The 23,181-nt window shown below is 34.6% G+C and overlaps 9 protein-coding genes across 13 annotated transcripts in view; 4 read left to right on the forward strand and 5 right to left on the reverse strand.

The window, feature by feature from the left end:
- Positions 1-70: 70 nt before the first annotated feature.
- Positions 71-10,962, forward strand: LOC134836829 (huntingtin-interacting protein 1). Of its 5 annotated transcripts, none has more exons than XM_063852067.1 (13): positions 71-197; positions 3,212-3,370; positions 3,435-3,856; positions 3,909-3,970; positions 4,030-4,573; positions 4,636-4,805; positions 7,883-7,992; positions 8,081-8,107; positions 8,222-8,552; positions 8,703-9,073; positions 9,201-9,672; positions 9,773-10,274; positions 10,334-10,962. In XM_063852067.1, the coding sequence occupies exons 2-13, from the start codon at positions 3,338-3,340 to the stop codon at positions 10,722-10,724; spliced, it is 3,435 nt and encodes a 1,144-aa protein (XP_063708137.1). In that variant the 5' UTR covers positions 71-197; positions 3,212-3,337; the 3' UTR covers positions 10,725-10,962. The 5 variants fall into 5 exon arrangements, with proteins under 5 accessions (XP_063708137.1, XP_063708136.1, XP_063708138.1 ...); XM_063852066.1 differs by lacking the exon at positions 71-197 and adding an exon at positions 2,592-2,701; XM_063852068.1 differs by lacking the exon at positions 71-197 and having other exon boundaries at positions 3,075-3,370; positions 9,201-9,666.
- LOC134836830 (uncharacterized) lies at positions 4,791-5,720 on the reverse strand. Its single transcript, XM_063852071.1, has 2 exons — positions 4,941-5,720; positions 4,791-4,886 (listed from the first exon to the last, which is right to left on the reverse strand). Exons 1-2 carry the CDS (start codon positions 5,706-5,708, stop codon positions 4,836-4,838), a joined length of 819 nt encoding a protein of 272 aa, XP_063708141.1. The 5' UTR covers positions 5,709-5,720; the 3' UTR covers positions 4,791-4,835.
- Positions 5,880-6,722, reverse strand: LOC134827983 (uncharacterized). Its single transcript, XM_063840905.1, has one exon. It carries the CDS (start codon positions 6,720-6,722, stop codon positions 5,880-5,882), a length of 843 nt encoding a protein of 280 aa, XP_063696975.1.
- A 585-nt stretch (positions 10,963-11,547) lies between the features above and the next one.
- LOC134826980 (4-hydroxyphenylpyruvate dioxygenase) lies at positions 11,548-13,934 on the forward strand. The gene is made up of 4 exons (XM_063839496.1): positions 11,548-11,619; positions 12,598-12,624; positions 12,690-13,073; positions 13,137-13,934. The coding sequence occupies exons 1-4, from the start codon at positions 11,617-11,619 to the stop codon at positions 13,866-13,868; spliced, it is 1,146 nt and encodes a 381-aa protein (XP_063695566.1). The 5' UTR covers positions 11,548-11,616; the 3' UTR covers positions 13,869-13,934.
- A 2-nt stretch (positions 13,935-13,936) lies between these two features.
- On the reverse strand, positions 13,937-15,618 carry LOC134826981 (neurofilament heavy polypeptide-like). Its single transcript, XM_063839497.1, has 3 exons — positions 15,460-15,618; positions 14,563-15,407; positions 13,937-14,077 (listed from the first exon to the last, which is right to left on the reverse strand). Exons 1-3 carry the CDS (start codon positions 15,554-15,556, stop codon positions 13,937-13,939), a joined length of 1,083 nt encoding a protein of 360 aa, XP_063695567.1. The 5' UTR covers positions 15,557-15,618.
- A 263-nt stretch (positions 15,619-15,881) lies between these two features.
- Positions 15,882-16,886, forward strand: LOC134837750 (U11/U12 small nuclear ribonucleoprotein 35 kDa protein-like). Its single transcript, XM_063853174.1, has 2 exons — positions 15,882-16,007; positions 16,058-16,886. Exons 1-2 carry the CDS (start codon positions 15,917-15,919, stop codon positions 16,534-16,536), a joined length of 570 nt encoding a protein of 189 aa, XP_063709244.1. The 5' UTR covers positions 15,882-15,916; the 3' UTR covers positions 16,537-16,886.
- LOC134837642 (ATP-binding cassette sub-family F member 1) lies at positions 16,516-20,003 on the reverse strand. Its single transcript, XM_063853062.1, has 3 exons — positions 19,796-20,003; positions 17,515-19,727; positions 16,516-16,885 (listed from the first exon to the last, which is right to left on the reverse strand). The coding sequence occupies exons 1-3, from the start codon at positions 19,938-19,940 to the stop codon at positions 16,625-16,627; spliced, it is 2,619 nt and encodes an 872-aa protein (XP_063709132.1). The 5' UTR covers positions 19,941-20,003; the 3' UTR covers positions 16,516-16,624.
- An 86-nt stretch (positions 20,004-20,089) lies between these two features.
- LOC134837105 (ubiquitin carboxyl-terminal hydrolase 5) lies at positions 20,090-22,637 on the forward strand. The gene is made up of 3 exons (XM_063852426.1): positions 20,090-20,095; positions 20,157-22,026; positions 22,218-22,637. Exons 2-3 carry the CDS (start codon positions 20,170-20,172, stop codon positions 22,620-22,622), a joined length of 2,262 nt encoding a protein of 753 aa, XP_063708496.1. The 5' UTR covers positions 20,090-20,095; positions 20,157-20,169; the 3' UTR covers positions 22,623-22,637.
- A 316-nt stretch (positions 22,638-22,953) lies between these two features.
- Positions 22,954-23,181, reverse strand: part of LOC134837281 (probable ATP-dependent RNA helicase DHX35) — a 19,474-nt gene continuing 19,246 nt past the window's right edge. Inside the window, exon 5 of the mRNA XM_063852648.1 lies at positions 22,954-22,960. Within this exon, the coding sequence (XP_063708718.1) occupies positions 22,954-22,960 (7 nt within the window). The remainder of the gene's footprint in view (positions 22,961-23,181) is intronic.

Consider the following 23,181-nt stretch of genomic DNA (forward strand, 5'->3'; position numbering starts at 1 on the left):
CGATTCCTGTTAAAAATTTAAAGTTTTATACATTTTTTATTAGAAATTAGACAAAAATCCCTCATTTTGTGATACGTAAAGTTAAAAACTTTTCCTCGAACACTCGAAAAATCCTCATAAATCAAGTTCTAAAGTAAAAAAGTGAAAAAAATTAAATTCGTAAAGAATGAATTTCCGTGGAATTATAAATAATAAGTGTAAGTGACTCATCTAGATGTTACTTTAGCTCGTTGCGAACAACAACAAAGACGCAAAAGCAGCAAAAAATCATCAATAATCGCCTTTTTATTGCAAATCCATTGCACTTCCGGTCGACTTTTGTGTGTGACGTACAAAAAGTGACGTGCAGAAAGTCTTCGGATGCAAATTCAGACGAAATTATGAGTGAATGGCCTCCCACGCACCGTTTGCCATCTGTCGTTGCGCGTTTGTCAAACGAAATTCGATAAAATTTGGCAGCAACAGGCAAAATTCGCATAAAAATCGAGAAATTCGTCGCGAGTGGGAGTGTTCCTTTGTTTTGTTTTGCTACCTCTGCACAGAAGTTCCCGTTAATAACGCTAAAAAGTATCGAATAACGGATCTAAACATCAGTGCATCGACCGAATTCATTGATTCAACCACGATTCGACTCAATGAATCAATAGAAAAATTGTGTTTCGAGCAAAAAACAAGTTACGAAGTCGTTGACGGGTCACGAATTCAATGCATTTTCGAGCGAAAGTGGCAAAAACAAGTGAAAAATTTAGTGAATTAATTAAGTTTTAATTCAAATCCCGTGTGAATGACCACAATTTTGTGTTTATTTGGTTATAAAACGCGATTAAGCCGCAATTATTTTTCACAAATAGAGATATTATGGTAGGTTAGGCAGCAAAACAAGCTCACAATAAAGTGATTTCTCATGCTTTTTAAGTGTGCGAGTTTGTCTGCCTCTGTTGTTCGTATGTGTGAATGGATGCCGGCACACTTGAGTTCATTCATAAATTTCTTTCGACGTACGGGTGCGGGTGCGATGCTGATGATGAAATTTGTAAGTCAGTAAGTGATGTAAATTGAGAGCACGTAGATTGCGGTTTACGCGGGTATTTAATTGCCGGCAATTGTTCTGTGAGAAATTCTAGAAGTAGGTTTAGGAAGTACGAATTGAAGGGAGAAAGGAGAAAATTTATTTTAAAAATATTTTTTTTTGTGTTTTTAAAATTTATGTGATAGAAATTGGAAAATTTTAGTGAAAAAGTTCTGAAATTTTTATTTTTTTTTTTTTTTTTAATTTAAAATTTAAAAAATTTTACCTTTTTTGCTAAAAAATATTTAAAAAAAATAATTAATTTTTAGTGAAAATAAAGGAACTTTAAGCACATAATTAAGAAAAAAAAAATAATTTTTATTAATTAAGTAATGATTATCTAAAAAAAAAATTAAAAAATTGTTTATGATTTTGAATATTTCAAAGGTTTTTTTTTATTTTTTTTTACATCCTTCTAAAGTTAAAATTTAATTTAATTTAAAAATTTGTTTAAAAAAATTAAAAAATTACACTTTTATTTTTGTAAAATTATTAGGTTTCATTATATTTATTTGAATTTATGTTAACATTTTTTTTTTAAATTTTCATTTGTTTAAAATTTTTAACATTAAATTGGATTTTTTATAATTAATTATTTAATTTAGTTTTTAATAATTTTTATAAATTTATTGCAATTTAAAAAATTAAAAAAAATATAGATTTACTTAAATTAAAAAAAAAATAAAATTTTAAAAAATTTTTTTATTTATTTTTGTTAATTGACATTTCAGATCAAAATTTTGAAAAAAAGCAAAGAAAAAAATTTTAAAAATATATTTTTGTAAACGTGAATAGAATTTTTGTGCAAAAATATCTTTCAATGTCATAAAAAATTTAATTTTTCCAAATTTTTTGAAAATTAATAAAATTTTCTTCTATCAAAAAATATTTTATGGACAGAAAAACTAAATAAACAAAGAAAAACTTGCATCATTTAGTCAATTATAAATGATTCAAACTCATAAAAAATTCAAACTTCATTAAAATTCATTAAAAACACTCGTTCAAAGTAATTAATTCAATTCAACGAAGCTTTTAATGAAAACGTCTTTTCAAGCGAAAATCTTTAAAAAAATTACATCTTTTCATCACTTTCTTCATAATTACATAAAAAACGCAAGTTAGGAGAAAACTCACCTATAAAATTTCATGCAAATAGCTCGAATTTTTCTCCATCCACGAAAACCGACGACAGCCCCACACAAGTAAAGTTCTTATCGCATGCAACGATGACAATGCAGCCAACGACAAACGATTCTTTCCCACTCTTTCACGCCAGTTCTACATTGCCATGTACTGAAAATGTATTTCCACCACCTCAATAAATGAAGCTTTTGTACTAGGCGAGCAAAGTGCGACAGAGGCATCGGTCTATCGTAGGAAATTCTTATCAGCAAGTTGTGTCGTCATCGTCTCGATGTATGCGGAGTCGTCGTGGTGTTTGAGAGTGTGACAATATTTTTTTTTTTTTTTGCGAGAAATGCAACTTTTTTATGTTATTGAATCATATTTCACACCTGGAAGACGACTGATAATCGTTCGAACAACCGTTCCATTCATTTTTTCGCGATAATTCCGTCAGTCGGTACGATATAGTCCACGTATCATGACGGCAATTTTTTTTCGTGTTGGGTGTGTTGATGTTTTTTATTTATATTTTGTGTTTTTTTATTCGACACAGACAAGCTTGCTCATTGTTTGAACGAAAAAAATAAACAAAAAAAAAATAAAATTTTAATTTTTTTAAGAAAATTCATGAAATTCACGAGAAATTTTTATAAAAAGCCGGTAAAAAATAAAATAATTGAAAAAAATCGATCAATATTCATTAAAAAACGCGCAATTTCGTGCTACAGTAGATTACAATTAAAATTATTGTGTCGTAATTGAGTCGTAATGTATTAAAGAAAACATAAAAGTTGCTTAGGCGCTGAAATTCATTGTCGATGAATCACGTTCGCATGTGCCGTTACCTCCAAATGGCATTGTTAGGCCATAATAAGGAAGTTCAATCGTTCATCGGTCGTCAATCGACACGAAAGTGCAATAAATTTGTGTTGAAAAGTCATTTGATGACTCAAATTCGTGAATAATTGAACTAAATTCGATTATTTCTGACTTTTTTCTATTTTTCTTTGACAGAAATTGATAAAAACAACGCAGATAAGATAAACAACCACTGAAAAAAAATCAATTAGTGTTCAAGGCAGCGTATTCAAAGTGATTTAAATTTAATTATCACCAATGCACGGCATTTAAAGACGAGCCATGGCGATGAACGATAAAGATTATTATCATCTAGTAAGTTTTTACTGCATTTTTTACCTAAAAAAACAAGAAAAATTAATTTTTTAATATTTTTTAGACAATAAGCATACAAAAAGCTGTCAACGGTAGCGAACAACCGATAAAACCGAAGCATATTCGTGCCGCGATCATCGGAACGTATCAAAGTAAGGGCGGACAAGCGTTTTGGGCGATCGCTATTCGACAACCGTTGCAGGAAAATCGTTTGACAGCATGGAAATTCTGTCATTTGCTGCACAAAGTGTTGCGCGAAGGACATCCGCTCGTGAATCAGCACTCGATGCGACACAGACACATGCTCACTGAAGCCGGCAAGTTATGGGGACACCTGAATGACGGTTATGGCATCTGCATTAAGCATTATACCAAATTGATTGTTACCAAATTGACGTTTCACGATCGGAATCCGGCGTTTCCGGGGCATTTGCAGCTCAAACGGGGGGAACTCGAACGGATTGGCGGGGGAGATAATAATTTTTAGTAAGTTTTTTGCTTTTCTTTTGTGAGAAATTATTAAAAATTTTTTTTTTAGTTTTGACATCATCACAGAGATGTTTGATTACTTGGATGACATTGTAGCTCTTCAGGCAACGAGTAAGTTTTTACCCAAAATTTGAAAAAAAAATCAAATTTTTAAATTTTTTCTCTTTTAGTTTTCGATTCCATCACAAAAGGACGCGTTAATTCCATGACACCGCCCGGGCAATGTCGACTTGCGCCTCTCATCCCCTTAATTCAGGACTCCAACCCGCTGTACGATCATTGCGTTCGCATCATGTTCCGTCTCCATAACAATTTACCAGCAGACCTTCTTACGGGACATCGCGATCGTTTTCGCACGCTTTTCCATCAACTCAAGTCGTTTTACAGCCAAACACGTGTCCTTCAGTATTTCGAGAATTTAATTACTGTACCAAAGTTACCTGAGAACCCGCCAAACTTTTTGATGCAAAGCGATTTTGGCAATTACACGGCGCCCGTCGTTGTCATGCCCGACGAATCGCCCGTCGTCGAAGATCTTGTCGACACAAACTTTGTGGCGCCCGTTTCACATTCCCCTCCGCCTGCGCAACAACCTGAACTTCCGCCGAGACCAACGCCGCCCGCAAGTGCAACGCCATCGATCGACTTTGAGAAATTAATTCAGGAGCGGGATAATTTAATTCAACATTTGCAGATGGAACTCGAGCGGAAAACGTAAGTTGAGTCATTTTGACGCGTCATTTCCGGTAAATTCAGGTTTTGATAAAATTTTGCAGGAAATTCATTCAAAAGGCATCACACGAGCAACGAGAACAACAGTTGAAAATCGAAGAACACATCGCGAACTTGGCATCGGAATTGTCTCAGGCAAAGGAAGAAATGACAAATATGCGAATTGAAAAGCAGGAACTTGAGTTGCGGGCACAAACTGCCCCTACACTTGAACGTAAGTCAATTTTTATTCATTTTTTGTTCACTAATCGATGCGTTTGACGAATCCTTCCAACTCTTCCTTCGTATAAATTGTCTGAAAAAAAATATTTTTTTTAATTTTTTGATAAAATTTCGTTCAAAAACTCACCGAAAAGTCCTCAAATCGTTCGAAAGAATCCGTTTCTACCAAATTTTTGCCTTTATAGGTCATCGCAGCTCTGATTTTCAAATGCATACCTCCCATATTGTACGTCATCATGTCAGACAACGTATTAAACTTCCTCACTTTTGACTTTTTTGTCACAGTTACAATCGCTGCTGTCGTGCTATTTGGTGACAAGTCGAAAATTTGACCCAAATTTACCTTTCCATCGTCTTGACAATCCTTATATTCCGCTTTTACCCCTATTTTTGTCTCATTTTTGCCTTGTACAACCTTCAATCGTGCCAAACAACTTCCGAATGCCATGTTTTCAACGTTGACTGTTTTTGTTTCTTCCATTTTTGCGAGTTTTGTGAAGCGCGACATGTCAGAGAGCAACGTTTCAACGACGCGATATTGGATTTTGAGACAATAAACGAATGTTTTGTCCTTTGTGAGGAATTTTTTGAAGGAATTTGTGTCATTTAGGACTACAAAGAAGGGATTTGACATCTCGGCGATCTCATCAGATGTGGGTTTGTTGATTTCATCGAGGATTTTAACGTTTTTAAGCTGTACCAAGAGTGTGTCGTTGTGGATTTTACGAATTTCGACATCAGATTCGATAGTTTGGTTCAAAGTCATCCAGTTTTTAGTCCCGCTTGTGTCGGATTTGTAATGGAAAAGGTAATTTTTGCCGGATTCGAAGACAAAAAAGGCATTTGAGTGGTAAATAATGACAAAAAATAGAAGAATTTTTGTCGGGAGATTCATTTTTCACGTCTTTCTTGTAGAAAAAGGGACGAAACACTGCAAAATATTTCAATCTGGACACAAAACACACGCGATACGACCGTTATCAATGACTCGGATGAACTCAACCTTGAAAAAAAGTATTTTTATTGACAATGCAAGTTCTTATTTACTCCAAAAAACATTAATTTCTTATGCTAATTTCTTATAACTGTCAAGTTTTTCAGCGTTATGCACGAATTCTGCGCCAAAATCGACATTTTTCGCCTCCTGACTTCCCAAATATTCAAAAGTATTGCGCGATTTGACGGTATAACGAGATTTTTTGAACTCCAAATACAGTTCCATGTCTGCCATGATCTCCAATTCCTTGAATTTCTTCGTGACACGATCCACGGTGAGACGAACTCCGCCTTCGCTGTCTTCAGATAACGCTCGATTGATGTCAAAACCTGGCGGGAGCTCCTTAATTACCTCCGTAACGTTGCAGTGACTCTTCACGGCGTTCGCAAAAATTTTTATTTCCTTTTCCAAGAGGGAAATTTTGACATCAGCTTCACAAATGCCAAGAGGAAGCTCGAATAAACGTTGCTCGTTCCAATTTTTGCTGTCGATGAGTCGTGTCAAGTTGTCAAAATCCGAAACAAAGCGATTCATGATTTCTCGTTTGAGGTTGACATCAAAAACGGACCAATTTTCGCCTGTAACCAGTTCAGTAATGCTATGATTTTCAACTTTAAGCTTGAACGGATGTCGTTGAAAGTCGGCGACGTTGATTTTGAAGCCATCCGTGTTGACATTTTGGAATTGTACCAACAAATGATGATCTCCGGACTTTTGAACAGTCATGTCTCCATGGAAAAATCGCGACATGGAACGACCTCCGGGTGAAATGAACGCTTTGTCTTCCCATTCGACTTGAAAGGAATGCGCCAAGTCGTCGTCCAAGGGCATGAATGACAAAATGTTGCCTTGAATGTTGACGATGACAATAAAAATTGCCAAAAATGTTAAGAAAATTGTAGTTTTAGACATTTTTGCTGCGATTTAAGCGAAGTGAACGATGCAAAATACTGATCTAGACTAAAATTATGACACACCGTTACTAAAGAAGAAGATGTTGTGGTCTGTTTTAAGTACAAACACAAAGAAGAAAATGGCAAGAAATGCTCTGCACGATACTTATGTGTTTATGAGTCAACATGGATTCCTCAAAAGACAGTCTCTCATCGTTATGTATGATAATTGCCATTGAAGTGTAACATGAGAATGGTGTTGGGTAAAGAAATTTTTGTATGAGTTCAACAGTGTGAGATAAGATTCTAAACGCAAAAATGATGATTGACAAGAAACAATTATTTATTTTTTCTTAAAGAATATCTGACGACATTTGTGTCCATCATGTTCTGTGCAACTTTTGTCAACATTTATGGTTTATTTTTTTAGATAAGATTTTATTTATGTTGAAAAAGGAATGCCTAAATTTTGTTTATCTTTAGGAAGCAAATTATTTATTTTATTTTTTTTTTAACATTATTTTTATTTTTTTTTATATTTTTTTATTTAATTTTATTCTCTTTTTTTCAGAACCTTTGGAAAATTTTCTTGAACATTAAAATTTATTTCTTTAATTTTTTTTGAAAATTTCTCTCTTAATATTTTCTCTGTGTAATTTTCAAAAAAATTTTTTTTTTCTTGAAAATCTTGTGAAAAAAATTAAAAATTTTTCAAAAACTTACAATTCAATTTTTTCAAGCCTCAATTTCAAAAAAATTTTTTTTTCTTAATTTTCAAAATTTTTTCCATAAAAAAATTTTTAATTTAAAGAAAATTTAAAAAAATTAATTTTTATGAAGCTAAGTAAAAAAAAATTAATTAATAAAATTTAAATTAAAAATTTTAATTTGAAAATTTATTTTTATTTAATTCATTTAATTAATTCCATTTATTATTTTATTTTTACAAAAAAAAATTTAAAAAAAATTTAATTTTTTAATTAAAAATTATTTATCTTAGATCGTTGAATTTAAATTTTTCTCCTAAAAAGACAAAATTTCCTAAAAACTTTCATCTTTGAGTTCAATTATTCACAGAAAATTTCAAAAAATCAAAATTTTATAAAAATTTCCTCCTTTAAAAATATAATTTTGAGAAATTTTCCTATTAAATGATATTTTTCTTTAATTTCTTTATAGAAAAAGCTCATGAAGAAGAAGAACGTGCCAAAGCAACAGAAGAAAAATTCCAGAAATTGAAAACCATGTATACGCAAATCCGTGACGAGCATGTTAAACTTTTACGTCAAGTAAGATTTTCATTCAAAAAAATTAAAATTTAATTTTTATTTAATTTTTTTAAAATATTTTTCGTTAAATTTTCAATTAAATATGTAGCACAAGCAACTAGCGAACGAAGTAAAGGTAAAAAAAAAGTTGCTTTGATCGCTTTAACGTACGCTAGCTGCACCATTTTTTTGCTTTTTTTCTTTAATATTTTTAAAAAATTTTAATTTTTTACTTTTTCTTTATCCACAGCACGGAGAAGTATCCAAAAAACTCGCTGCAACATCAAAACAAATGACCGAAGCAGATCAATCGAAGGAAGAAATGCGATGTCAATTGGAAGAACTGAAACATTCCCAAACCCGCGCTGAAGAAAAACTCCAACAGAGTTCCGCCATCACGGAAGAAATTGAAAAATTAAAGGCAGAAAATGAAATTTTACGCAATAAAACGGAGGAATTAGAAGCCGCAAGATCTGCTGAAGTAGCAGAACTCAAAATCAGCTTGGATCAGTTGCGCGAAGAAAAGGATTCGATTTTCAATAAATATCAGGAATCGCTTTGTTCGATCATGGAAAAAGATGGTAAGTGAATTTTTTGGGTTTTTATCGACAAATTTAAATTTTTTTTAATTAAATGCTTTCACTCATGTTATGACGAATGAGTTGTAAGTCTCTAAATTTACTCTAAAAAAAAATTATTTTTCAAAAATTAACGATTTTTTGTGTTTTTAGATATCTTGAGTGAGCATGAAAGACTAAAAATGGAACATTCTGAACTTCAAACCAAATTCGAAAAAGAAATTTCTGATCGTGAAAAGTCTCAAAATGAGTTAAATGAACAATTAACTCAAGAAATTGCCCAAAAAGAAGCCCTTCAGACAGAATTCGAACAAAAAATTATCGAAATAACGCGAGAAAAGGAAAAATTAGAGGCACTTCATAACGAAAATCAATCTGAAATTGATCTTTTAGCGTCCCAATTGAAGGAAAAAACGGCATGTTTGATCGATTTAGAGACGACTTCAACGAATGACATTCAAGGAAAAGCTGCAGAAGTCGAAGAGTTGAAGAAAAAAATTGAAGAATTGGAAAAAGAGAAGGAGGTAATTTTTTTAAAATTATTTTTCTCTTCTATTAGGTTCTTTTAGACTCAAAGCACTCATTTTTCTTCTTTTTCTTACACTTTCATGCACCGTTTCTCACACAACGCACGACACACACAAACAACAGAATCTATCGACGACGTGCGATCGTCTTTCCAATGACAAAGCCACACTCGAACTCGACTTGCAAGACCTTTTGCATCAACAAGAGCAGTTAGAAGAAAAGTTAAATTTGAGTATCGATACAAACAAAACACTTGAAAATGTTCTGCAGGACACGCGCATCAAGGGAGACGCCGCCTTACGAGCTTTGTTGGAGACTTGCGTGAAGGAATCCGAAAAAATTGCCATGAGATCGATCAATGACAACGAAATGTCGCGTGCTGGCGGCACTCCGAGCTATTTCCTGATGATCGCGGAAGAAGTTCAAGATGTTCTGACGAAACTTTCGCTCGTTCATAACAACTATCAAGCCGATTCGAGTGCAAATGTCGAAGCATTAGCGCGAAAAATCATCCTCGGAGGACATTTATTGGCATCAGCGCATGTTCAGGGCATGGCAATTTGCGCCAGTTCGGCTGACATTGAATGCGGTGAGCGTAAGTAGATCCTGTAGTATATGCTCGTACCCTTCCGAAGAGAATGCTTGAACTTTTTTTCAAAAATTTTCGTACTAATTCATGTTTTTTTCATTCAAAGGCATCGCTGAAGAGATCAAAGACCTTGACAAAGGCATCACGAACCTCTTTAAATCACTCCATACGTTAAGCGAAGCAAGTAACGTTCCCTCCCAAATCACCGAAGTCAAGGAAAAACTCGAAAAAGTCACAAACATGATCGGAGATTTAAGCAAAAAGACAGACTCGACGGAGCTTTTGGCGGAAATGGTCGAATCAGAGTTAGCGGGCATGGATAAAGCCATTGAGGAAGCAGCTTCACGCATCGCCGATATGTTGTCGCAATCAAGAGCTTCAGATTCAGGCATCAAATTAGAAGTCAATGAGAAAATCTTGGATGCTTGTACCAGTTTGATGCAATGTATTCGAATTCTCGTGCAAAAATCACGGATTTTACAAGAAGAAATTATTTCTTTGGGCAAAGGAACGCAATCCGCGAAGGAATTTTACAAGAGAAATCATCAATGGACCGAAGGACTTATCTCTGCTGCCAAAAGTGTCGCACAGGGAGCGAATTTCCTTGTGTAAGTCCCTTTTCTTAATTAATTTTTGATCAAAAATCATCAAAAAAAATTTTTTTTAGCACTGCCGCCAACAAAACTGTCACGGGCGAGGTAAAAAATCACTTCGATCTTGTAGTTGCTGCGCAGGAAATTGCCGCGTCAACAGCTCAGCTCGTCGTTGCAAGTCGCGTAAAGGCGCAACGTCAAAGCCCAAACCTAACAGCACTTGGACAAGCATCGAAAAATGTCACGCAAGCCACGGGAGGAGTAGTTGCCGTTGCTAAAGACTGCACCGCACGTCTCGAGGAGCAACAAGACGACTTAACGGGACTCACTTTGCATCAGGCGAAGACGCGAGAGATGGAAGTTCAAGTAAAAGTGTTGGAATTGGAACAAGCTCTCAACATGGAACGATTGAAACTTGCAGCGCTCCGCAGGAAAAATTACCAAGCGAACGGCGACGATCACTAACTCACTGTTTATACCTAATTTTGTAGTTGGATACAAAGAATCAATGTGTGTGTCTTATATAACTTTCATATTATTTCCATTTATAATCAACGACAACTAAATTCCATGCGAAATTGTATTATTCATATATATATTTTTATGAAAAGGAACTTTATTATTATAAAATCGCTTGAAAAAGCGAGAAATTTACCATAAACGTTAGAAAAAATGTTGAAAATTTACCTAAAAATAAAGAATTTATGAGAATTATTTCAAAAAATATCAAAATCAAGGCGTTACTATGCAAAAATTTTCAGAAATTTCCCGAAAATCGCTCAATTTTTCGCGAAAACTGATAAAACTTACATCGCAGACACAACAAAAGGGATTCCCCGGTCGTTGACACACAAACCTGCTTCTCACATCTCTTTCAGACACCGCAAAGATGATGCAATATTTTCAAAACATTTCAAAAATCTCTCGTAAAAAGTTACTTAGAGGCTCGACTCAGCTCTTTCGTCTTCGTTTAGCAACGTCACACGCGTGCTCGCGGATAAACAAGTTTGTTTATCTCCTCGGCATTAATTAATATTTAAATTTATTTTATTATCTGAATGAAATTAAGACGACAACGACGACTGCATGGAGTTAATATCACGAAAAAAAAATCATTCTAGTAAAAATTTGTTGTTGTTTATCGGATTCCGAGCATTAATCAGAGAAAAAAGTGTTAAAAACAACAACAACAACGCAACTTGTTCTACCGGTAGTTGTTCTGATGGCAACATAAAACTATAAAAGCCAGGCGCAGACACAAGTTTTCAATTAGTTTACGTTTGAAATTTGAACCGAATAGACCAAAGAGTCGATTTTTTAATTATTTTTCAAGAGTTTTGAGGAAAAAAAGGCAAAAATGGTGAGTAAAAATTATAAAAACAAAAAAATAATTAGACAGAAAGTGATTAAAAGTGCATTTTGCGATCGTTATCGTTAAGAAAACATGTGACTTGAGTCAAAATTTGAAAAGTTTCTAGAAGCAAGTGTCGTTAATCCATTAAAATTCGATTAAAAAACGAGTTTTTTGAGAGACAAAGTAGAAATTAATGGATATCGGATGGTAATTAATGAGTTTTTGGTCTCATGGTATCATAGACAAAAATCGAGTGATAACGTGATATTAGAAATTTTATGATTTCTAGAATTTTTTGTTTGATTTGATCAAAGTTTGTAATGACTTTTAATGAAATACGTAAATTTTTTGAGAATTTTGTCTTAAAATTTCATATTTTTACTGAAATTTTTTATAAAATTGTATTAAAAATTAGCGAAAATTTATAAAATGAGTCTAAAATGTTAATTTTTCAAAAATAAATAGAACGTCAGTCAGTTTTCAACCATAAAAATATATATAAATTTTAATAATTAAAAACTAATTTTTAACTAATTAGTTTCTTTTTCAGTTAAAATAATTTTTAAAATTTTCTAAATTTTTTTTTAATTTTTTATTTTTTTTTTTTAATTTTTCAATTTAAAATTAATTTTTTTATTACTTTTTTTCTTTTTGTATTAAAAATTATTTTTCCTTAAACTTATAAAAAAAAATATTACAATTTTACGAAGTTTTTCATTTTTTTTTTTCTATTTTTTATTTTCAAATTTCTAAAAAAAGTTATGATTTTTTATTTCGTTAATATTTTTTTATTTAAATTATATTGAAGTCTTAATTTTTTTTTTTGCTTAAAAATATAGAAAATTTTAATAATTTTTTAAAAATATTTTTACGAAATTTTAAAATATTTTTCGAATTTTTACACTTTTTGCACTTTCAACAGTCAAAAATTACTTTTTTAAAATAAAATCTTATTAATTTTTTTCATTTTTTCTTCATTTTCAGACAACATACACTGACAAAGGACCCAAGGTAAGAAAGACATCAACGCGATTCAAGCTAAAAACCTCTTAACTTATTTTTTTTTCTTTCAACAGCCCGAAGCAGGAAAATTCGTTTGCTTCGATCACATCACTTTCTACGTGAGCAATGCCAAGCAAGCTGCCAGTTATTACTGCACTCGCATGGGTTTCGAACCATTCGCCTACCAAGGACTCGAAACTGGAAGTCGCAAAGTCACCAAACACGCCGTCAAACAAAATAAAATCGTTTTTGTCTTCGTTTCCGCTTACGAACCCGACAACTATGAAATTGGCGTGCATTTGATAAAACACGGAGATGGCGCAAAAGATGTTGCCTTTGAGGTAGAAGACTTGGATTCGATTGTTGCACATGCCCGAAAACGCGGCGGAAAAATTGTCAAAGAAATTTGGGAGGAATCTGATGCTTTTGGAAAAGTTCGTTTTGCCACTGTGCAAACGGTGAGTCTCAAAAAAAATTTTTTTTTTTTTTTTGTGATTTTTTTATCATTTTTTCGCTTTTAGTATGGAGACACGTGTCACACTTTTGTCGAACGCAACAACTACAAGGGACTTTTCTTACCGGGCTTCAAACCGCCAATGCACGATGATCCCCTTTTGAAGCATTTGCCTCCCACGAAACTCGATTTCATCGATCACTGCGTCGGAAATCAACCAGATTTGCAAATGGAGTCGATCGCCAAGTGGTACGAGCAAGTTTTGCAATTCCATCGTTTCTGGTCCGTCGATGACAGTCAAATCCATACCGAATATTCGGCATTGCGGTCGATTGTCGTGACAAATTACGAAGAAACAATCAAGATGCCAATTAACGAACCTGCTCCCGGCAAGAAAAAGTCCCAAATTGAGGAATTTGTCGAATATTACGGAGGTGCCGGAGTTCAACACATCGCTTTGAACACGCATGACATCATCGGAGCCATTCAAAACTTACGAGCAAGAGGACAGGAATTCCTCACAATCCCCGATACGTATTACGATATGTTGCGTGAACGCTTGAAGACGAGCAACATTAAGATCAAGGAAGACATTGATGTGTTGCAAAAGTTGAAAATTTTGATCGATTACGACGAAAATGGATATTTGTTGCAAATTTTCACGAAAAACATGCAAGATCGTCCCACACTCTTCCTCGAAGTCATTCAACGTCACAACCATCAGGGATTCGGCGCCGGCAATTTCAAGGCGTTGTTCGAGGCGATCGAGCTGGAACAAGAAAAACGTGGCAATTTGTAATTATTTTAAGAAAAATTTATTTGAATATCTCCAATTTTTATCACCAATAAAGCATTTAACCATAAATTTTATTTTTGTGTGGGCGTGAAAATGGGATTCCAAAAACCTTCGGGGGTATCAGGTCTTCCTCGTCGTCCCAGTTCATGTGAGCAAGGCACTACGTTAGGATGGTTCTTATCAAATCCATTTGGCAAGATTTCGTTGTAGTACTAAAAAAAAAAGTTAAAAATTTATTGGAAAAAATATTTTAAAAACCAAAATTTTTTGTTTGAATTAGCAAAAAGGCGATTTTCAAATTTTTAACGGAAATTTTTTAAATTGACATTTACGAAATTTGGTTTGAAATTTGAGAGAAAAATTATAAATTAAGGGCAAAAATTTGAAATTTAAATGTTTCTTTAATCATTTTTGAAGAAAAAATAACACTTTTTGATAATATTTCTAATTTTTAATTTCTTTGATTTTTTAACGGAAATTTTTTGAATTGACATTTACGAAATTTGGTTTCAAAAGTATACAAAAATTGTTATTTTTGAATTCTTATTTTTTTTCTAAATTATTTTTGAAGCAATTTTAGAACAAATTTTTCATATTTCGAATTAAAATTTACGATAAATTGCAATTATTTTTCTATTTTTCGAGAAATTTGTTTATATTTTTCAAATTATTTGTAAAAAAAAAGTTAAAATCTTACCTCAACACATTTTGAGCAAAATCCGGGAACCCATTCCAGTTTTCTTTTCGGAGGCGATGGCGTTTTAATATTTTCCGGATCTTCCTCCTTTTTAGCTATTAAACCTGAACTGCTACTTGTTCTCATAATCGACGGTTGAATCACAGTGTCATTAATTGATATCACTTCGGGCTTCTGCGTTGGCAACAAGACACAATCTGACTCACAAGAGTCATCGGAGGGAAAAAGAACGGCAGTATTCATGCCTTGCGATTCTTCTTTTTGCGGTTTTGCAGGACGTTGAAAGCAATCAAAAGGATTTTTCTCATCTAATTTTTCCTTTTTCACTTCTTTCAACTTTTTCCATGACTTTTGATCGCACCGAAAACGACTCGGGCTCTTTTGGAAATTTTGTTCCTCCAAAGGCGGCGTGAGATCTTCGAGTTCTGAGCAAAATGTTTCATCAGAATCGCGAGGAGGTTTGAAATTCAGTTGGGTTTGCTTGAGTTTTGATGCTTTTGTGAGACTTAATGAACGACGTTTGTCAATCAGCGGCGGAGAAGTTTTTCCGATCCAATCGCCTTTGAGACGTTTTGACTTTTCGGGTTCTTTGTTCTCGTTTGGCGACTTGGAAGAGCTTTTTCTGCGATTTTTTTGTGATTTTGGCGATTCTTTAGTACGAATTGAGGCTTTCAACTGTTGATATTCAGTCTTTAAGGATTCATGTTCCGCAGACAATTTACTAAAATTAATTTCTAATTCTGTGATTTTTTGATTTTTTTCGAGCAGAATTTTCTTTAGCGACTCGATTTCTTTTTTTGCTCGTTTTGACCATTTTTTGAGTTCTTCCTCTTTGTTTGCTTGTTCTAAAAAAGGAAGAAATTAAGAAAAATTCAGTGCGCAGTTGAGAAAACTTACTTTCGATTAGGTTTAATCCTTGGTTGTACCATTCCGACATCTCTTGTGTGGGATTTTCGGCGAGAATTGCATCGATTTGGGACACAATGTCGCTCATTTTTTCTAATTTTTAATTAATTTTCGGCAATTTTTGTTCTTATTTACAATTTCACAACGATCTGGAGGGATAGTTACACTAAAACCTCTCTAATATTTTTATTTAAGGGGAACGACTTTAGTGAAAAATTTATAAATGGGGAAAAAAGTCAATTTTTAAGGAAAATTAAGACATTTCTTTAATTTTTTTGTGAAAAATGTTAAAAATTATGTGATTTTCTATAAAAATTTAAGAAAACTCCTTAAAAATTTCTTATATTGACTAAATTTTCCCCCAAAATTTAAATATTTGAGAGGTTTTAGTGTATTATTATTTACATCGCCGGCAAAAATCAAAACAATTCAATGAAATTCCATCACAATGTCTGATTCTCGAAGATCTAAAGGCGATTCTCACTTTGAACGATATCTTAAACGAGAATATTGTCCCATCAGAGCTGGAAATATCGATGGTAAGTCAAAAAATTCTTCAAAAACTCATTAATTCTCATCATTTTTGTAGGTTCAAAGGAGACAATTCATGATGTCGCCGTCGTTCGAGCTCTGAATGCAACTTACAAACCCGAAAAACGTCTCAAAAGCATCGCTTCTCATACAATTTTCGTTCGTATAAGTCCAAAAACGAGTGAAGAAACGCTAAAACGACACTTTTCAAAGGAAGCAAGGATCATTTCTTGTAAAATCGTTCGTGATATTGTCACAGGAATGTCCAAAGGATACGGATTTATTGAACTAAAGGACAAAGAAACAGCTGAAAAAGTCGTTTCAAAGATGAACAAAGCCTACATAGACGACTTTCGAATAATTGTTCAGAAAGAAGCCGGCAGAAACATGAAAAACTGGAAGCCCCGAAGACTTGGAGGAGGTTTCGGAGGCAATCGTAACTCGGGACAGTTGAGATTTGGAGGAATTGCGAGACCTTTTGAAGAACCTCGAAAGGCTTTTGAACGAGGAGAGGAGAAATACAGCAAAAAACGATGATTTTCTGAGATGTTGCGAAAAAATTTTGAACAAAAATATATTTTTTCATAACAAAAACAGTCCCGCGAGAGGAAAATCGACGAATTTTCTATTGTAAAACGGCGTTATTGGCAACCACACTTGGATTATTGATGACTTCACCCAAACTATCCAACACTTCTTTCCGGTAATCGTCGAAGCCGCCATCGATTTCGTTGATTGTTTGTTCCTCGATCACGTACAGGTTGCAGTCCGTCTCACGGATCAAGCGTTCGTCGTGACTTACGATAACTACGCCGCCATCATACTCGTTAATTGCCTCAGCGAGAGCGTCAATGGACTCGATATCGAGATTGTTTGTCGGTTCATCCTGAAAAAATAAAAAAAAATAAATTTTTTAAATAGTTTTAAAATTTTTTTAAGAAGAATTTTTTGAACAAGAATTTGAAATTTTTTGAAAATTTTTTCCATATTTGAATGCATTTTTGAAGATAATTCAAAAATCATAAGAAATTTTATTAAAATATTTGATAATTTAGAAGTTTTTGGGACATTTTTTAAATATAAGAAAAATCCTTAAAGCAAATTTCGAAAATTTTAAATTTTTTTGGAAGGAATTTTCAAAATTTTTTAACAAGTTTTAAAAATTTTTAAAATATATTTCGAAATTTTTCAAAATTTTAATAATTTTTTTAAAGAAGCTTTCGAAAATTTAAAATTTTTTTCGAAAAAAATTTGAAATCTTCATAAAATTTCGAAATTTTGTACGTAATTTTGGAAAAATTGAAAAAAGAAATAAAATAATTTTAAATTTTGTTGTAAATATGTTTCGAAAATATTCTCAAAAATTTTCCAAAAATTCGAAAATATTTTCCTAAAATTCGATAATCATTTCGAAAATTTGAAAAGTTATTCGAAAAATTTTCAAAATCTTTAAAAAATTTCGAAATTTCATAAGAAAAATTGTCAAGAACTCATCAAAAATTAATAATTTCTTACCAAAATCAAAACATCAGGAGCTCCTAAGCACAATTCCGCCAACGCAACTCTCGCCTTTTGTCCTCCCGATAAATCCTTCATCTTAATCGTGTGTGCATGACTCGCCAATCCAAAAGTACCCAATTGCTTACGTGCCTTCTCATATGGCAAATTAAAAAGACGTTGCAAATATTCCGCTGGAGACTCTTCCGCCGTTAAATGCTCTCCCGAATGCTGATCAAACCGACCAATGTGCAACCGATGATTTTTCCGCTGCTCTCCTTGCTGCGGTTGCAAATCGCCACACAACAACTTCAAAAATGTTGACTTTCCGACACCATTTGGTCCCACAATGGCAATACGTGACTGCAAATCGATACCAAATTCCAAATTAATGAACAACGGCTTTTGCCCGGGGAAGGCAAAGTGCACATTATGCAATCCGAGAATTGGCGGTTGAAGTTGCGACACTTCAGGGAAGCGGAATTTCACGATATAGTCTTTCGGTTTTGACAGCAACTCCGTTGGACCGTCTTCTTCATCGTTATTTTTCTGTGCCTTGGATTTATTTTTGTCCTGTTTGCGTGTCAGCGATTCTTTTTGCTTCTTTTCTGCTGCTTTTGTGGATTGCCCGCGACCTTTGAGCTCCTTCAAACGTTTTTCCTGCTTCTCGTATTCCTTGATCATCTCGCGACGCTTTTGCACGTGCATCTTCTTGAACATCGTGTAGTTGCCCTTGTAATAATAGAGTTTTTTGTTATCCAGATGAATAATTTCATTGCAAACGTTATCCAAGAAACTCTGGTCGTGAGAAACAATCAACAACGTCTTTTTCCATCCCTGCAAATAATTATCCAACCAAATGACGGCATTCAAATCCAAGTGATTTGTCGGTTCGTCAAGCAGCAACAACGTCGGTTCGATGTACAAAGCTCGTGCAAGCGACACACGCATTCTCCAACCTCCGGAAAAGCTGTTTGTGGGACGATCCATCATCGATTTCGAAAATCCCAAACCTGCCAAGATACGACGAGCTCTTGATTCAGCAGCATCCGCTCCAATCGCCTTCAATTCCGTGTAAACTTCACTCAGGCGATCCTGTTTCGACAAATCTCCGCCTTCAACTTCCGCTTCCAACTTTTTACATTCCGCCATCAACTTCGTTCGTTTCACATCTGCATCCAAAATTGTCGTTACCGCGGATTTTTCGTCAGCAACAACTTCTTGTTCGCACAACAGCACATCAATATTGTCGGGAATCGCAAACGCACGTGCAGCAATGTGTCGCAAAAGTGTCGTTTTTCCATGTCCATTGGGACCAACGAGACCATAACGTCTTCCTTGCGCTATCAACAAATTCGCGTTTACGAACAAATCATTTCCTTTCGCGGAAATTGTGAAATTTTCGATTTTTATGTCGACAGCATGTTCCATCGCTGCTTTTTGTCCCGTTGTTTTTTGCGCTTGGGACATTGTAAAGTTGGAATCTAGCTCGGAGGCACCTTCACCGCCTTTTTTCGTCGCCAATTCGAGCAAACGTTGCTTTTCCATCTCGACTTTTAGCTTTTTCTTCTCTTTGTGAGTTAATTTTTTTTCGGGTTTGTCTTCAATTTTCACAGAATCAAGTTTTTCCGAAAGTTCTTCTTCAATTTCTTCTTCTTCAGCGGGTTTTGGTTCTTCTATTTCTTCAGGCTCGGGCGTTGGAGGCTTTTCAACTTTAGTTTCCTTCTTTCCGCCTTTCGTTTTTTGCTTAGTTTTCACTGGTTCGGGCGTTTCTTCGATCTTTGGCGTGTCTTCCTTCACAAATCCGCCTTGATCGACAGTTTCTTGTTCCATTTCCGCCAAAAGTTCGTCCTCATCGAATTCATCCTTCTTCTTTTTGCCTTTTTTCTTTTGTGCGGGTTTCGATTCGGGCTCTTTTTCAACAACTGGTTCAGGTTCATCAGCTAAATCTTCGTCGTCGTCGGAGAAATCTTCTTTTTTCTTGTTCTTTTTACCCTTTTGTTTGCCTTTCGGTTGGGGTTTTTTGAATTCTTCGTCGCTTTCGGCAGCTGCTAACATATCAACAACTTTCTCATCGTCGTCATCCGAAAAGTCGTCACCTTTTTTGCCTTTCTTTCCTTTTTGCTTTCCGCCTTTGGGTTGTTGTTTCGCTGCAGGTTTCGATTCTTCGGGCGTTTGTGTGGGTTTTGCGATTTCTTCATCCTCGTCGCTTGATTCTTGTCCTCGTTTACCTAAAAATACAAGAAAAATTAAATTTCGTCATAAAATGCAATCTATTTTTGTGCAAATGATTCACAACCTTTTTTTGACTTTTTGGCAGGCGCAGCAACTTTCTCCTCGGATTTGCCCTTTTTGCCGCCCTTGGATTTACTGACGACTTGTTTTTCGTCCTCAGAGTCGTCGGGGAAGTCATCATCGCGCTTCTTTCCTTTTTTCGGTGCCATTTTTAGTAGAAAAATAAATAATCTCTAAAATATTTATCGCACAAAATTGCACGCGTGTTAAAGTCAAACAGCTGATTTGCGAGTATTTGCTTAAAAATTGAGTCGGCTGAAAATGATAAAATTATTCAAATAATTTCTCAACTACCAAATACACGGTTTGTTTTTTTCGCAACTCATCGCCGCAAAAAAAAAATAATTTTATTCATTGGTTCACAGCTCGTTCGACGGTATGGAGTTAATTGAGAAGCATTTGAAGAGCATCAAGGTGCCAACAGCGAATGATCGCATCTACAAAGACGAGTGCGTTTACAGTTTCACGACGCCCGACTCGTCATGCGGTTTATACGTGAGTCTCTCGTCGTTTTTGGGCTTCGATCCCGTGTATGCCGCCAAATATGCCGCCGCCACGGGCAATTGTGTGTTTTTGCACATCAAACGAACACGCACCGAGATCCCGCTCGAGAAGCGACGCAAACAGGAGGAAGTTACGCGACTTGCGATCGGCGTACCCGGCGGCTTTGCACTCGACGAGACAAAATACGAGTACGAAATGGAGTACAAAGTCGTCATTTTGCCGGAAAATGTCTCAATTCCCTACCCAAACACGGATTTACCGATGCTCGTGGGCATGGCGATTCAGGAAATAATTTCAGCTGAATCGGCAACGGAGCGCGAACGTAAAGCAGCGTTAGCTGGAACATGGGATGGTGAAGTACGAAAAGTCAGCAAGTACGCTGAGAACTTGGAACAACACGAAAATGGCAAAAAAATTCCTCCGAGTGGATGGAAATGCGAACAATGTGATCTCACGTCAAATTTATGGCTAAATCTCACAGACGGATCGATTCTCTGTGGGCGCAAGTTCTTCGATGGGTCTGGAGGCAACAATCATGCCGTCGAATATTATGCTCAGAAGAAATTCCCGTTGGCAGTGAAGTTGGGAACGATTACCGCTGATGGCAAAGGCGACGTTTACAGTTATCCCGAAGATGATATGGTCGAAGATCCGCATCTGAAGAAGCATTTGGCGCATTTCGGGATAAATGTGGGGCAACTTGAGAAGACTGAAAAATCCATGGTAGAGTTAGAGTTGGATCTCAATCAAAAAATCGGTGAATGGGGACTTTTGACGGAAAGTTCGAGCAAATTGGAGCCCATTTACGGTCCCGGGTACACGGGCATGAAAAATCTCGGCAATTCTTGCTACTTAAATAGTGTGATGCAAGTCATCTTTACGATCCCCGATTTTGTCGAGCGTTTTGTGACAAATGCCGATCAATATCTCTCTAAATTTCCCGCGAATCCAACGGAAGATTTCAACATTCAGATGGCGAAACTTGGAAATGGGTTGCTAAGCGGTAAATATACTGCATCGCCCGAAAATATCGAGAACGGAGAAGTTTGCGTTGTGGCTCCTGCGATGTTCAAAACACTCATTGGCAAGGGACATCCCGATTTTTCGACAAATACCCAACAAGATGCTCAGGAATTCTTTTCGCACGTCATCAATGTCCTCAATAAACACAGTTTGAATCAAACAAATCCCGGAGATGCTTTTAAATTCAAGGTTGAGGATCGCGTTGAATGCGGTTCAAGTGGCAAAGTTAAGTACACATATCGTGACGAATGGTGTTTGCCCTTAAATATCCCCTTGCAAGCCGTTACGAATGTCGATGAAGTGCACGCGTATGAGTCACGTAAAGCTGAAGCTGAGAAAAATGGCGAAAAATTACCCGCTGATGATGTTGTTCGCCCGAAAATCCCTCTGAAAGCATGTTTCGACAAATTTTCCGAGACCGAAACTGTCGAACAGTTCTTCAGTAGTGCCATTAATGACACAACTTTTGCGAAAAAAAGCACTCGTCTTGCCACGATGCCCGATTACCTCGTATTGCATTTGAAAAAATTCACAATTCGCGATGATTGGACCGAAGTTAAGTTGGATGTAGCAATCGATATTCCCGATACTCTTGATTTAAGTGAATTACGTGGCAAAGGATTAGCTCCGAATGAACAAGAGTTGCCAGAATTGTCGGCGAAACCGCCAAGTCCTCCGCCAGCTGATCCTGCCGTGATGTCTGCTTTGGTAAGAAATTAAAAAAAAATTAAATTTAAAAAAAAATAAAAATTTAAAAAAAAATTAAAATTAAAAAAATAAAAAAAAAATTAAAAAAAATTAAAAATTAAAAAAAAATTTAAAAAAAAATAAAAAAATTAAAATTTAATTAGTCAAATTTAAATTAATTAATTTAGGTAATAAAAAATTTATTTTTTTAGGTTGACATGGGATTCCCTCCAGAAGCATGCAAAAAAGCAATATTTTTCACGAAAAACTCCGGCTTGGAAGCTGCCACGCAATGGATGATGGAGCATATGGCAGATAATGATTTCGGAGATCCATTTGTTCCTCCAGGCACAGAATCAGCAAATAAACAAGCAAATTTCGTACCGAATCCGGAAGGTATCATGATGTTAACTTCCATGGGATTCACCGAGCAACAAGCTGCCAAAGCGCTTAAAGAAACGGATAATAATACGGAACGTGCTGTCGATTGGATTTTCTCGCATCCTGATGATTTGAACTCGGGTGATGGCATGGGAGAACCGATGGATCAATCGTCGCCAGCTGCTGAAGTTGCGCAATATCGCGATGGCAATGCAAGTAAGTACCGTCAAAATTGAATGAAATCGAATAACTTTGTTCGAAAATACTAAAAAAAATTATTTAAAAATATTAATAGAGGCAAAAAAATTAGTTTTAGTTAAAATTTCGGTCAAAAAATTATTTTCATAAGATATTTAATTTTTTTCCCTACTCAAAAATAATTTTTTGGTAAAAATTTAATTTTTTAAAAAAGCAAAATTTAATTCGAAAATTAGAAAAAAAAATTTTTTTTTCAACCCAATGGTTTTTTTTTGTTTTAATTTTTTGATATGTTTTTTTTAATTAAAAACAAAATTATTTAATAAATTTTTAATTTAAAAAATTAAGTTCGAATAAATTACTTCGAATTTATTTACTTTTAAAAATTTTCAAAAAATGCAAAATACAATCAAAAAAAAAAATTTTTTTTTTTTAAATCTGAGAATTTCTGAACTTTTTTTGCTCTAAAATTTAAATATTAGAATAGGAAAATTTAATTCAAAAAATTGAAAAAAAAAAATTTTATTGATGATACAATCGAAAATTTAATTTTTTTTTCATCAATCGAAATTTTTTTGATGATTTTATATGAAAAAA

Source organism: Culicoides brevitarsis, chromosome 1, assembly GCF_036172545.1.
Source record: "Culicoides brevitarsis isolate CSIRO-B50_1 chromosome 1, AGI_CSIRO_Cbre_v1, whole genome shotgun sequence".
NCBI lineage: Eukaryota > Metazoa > Arthropoda > Insecta > Diptera > Ceratopogonidae > Culicoides > Culicoides brevitarsis.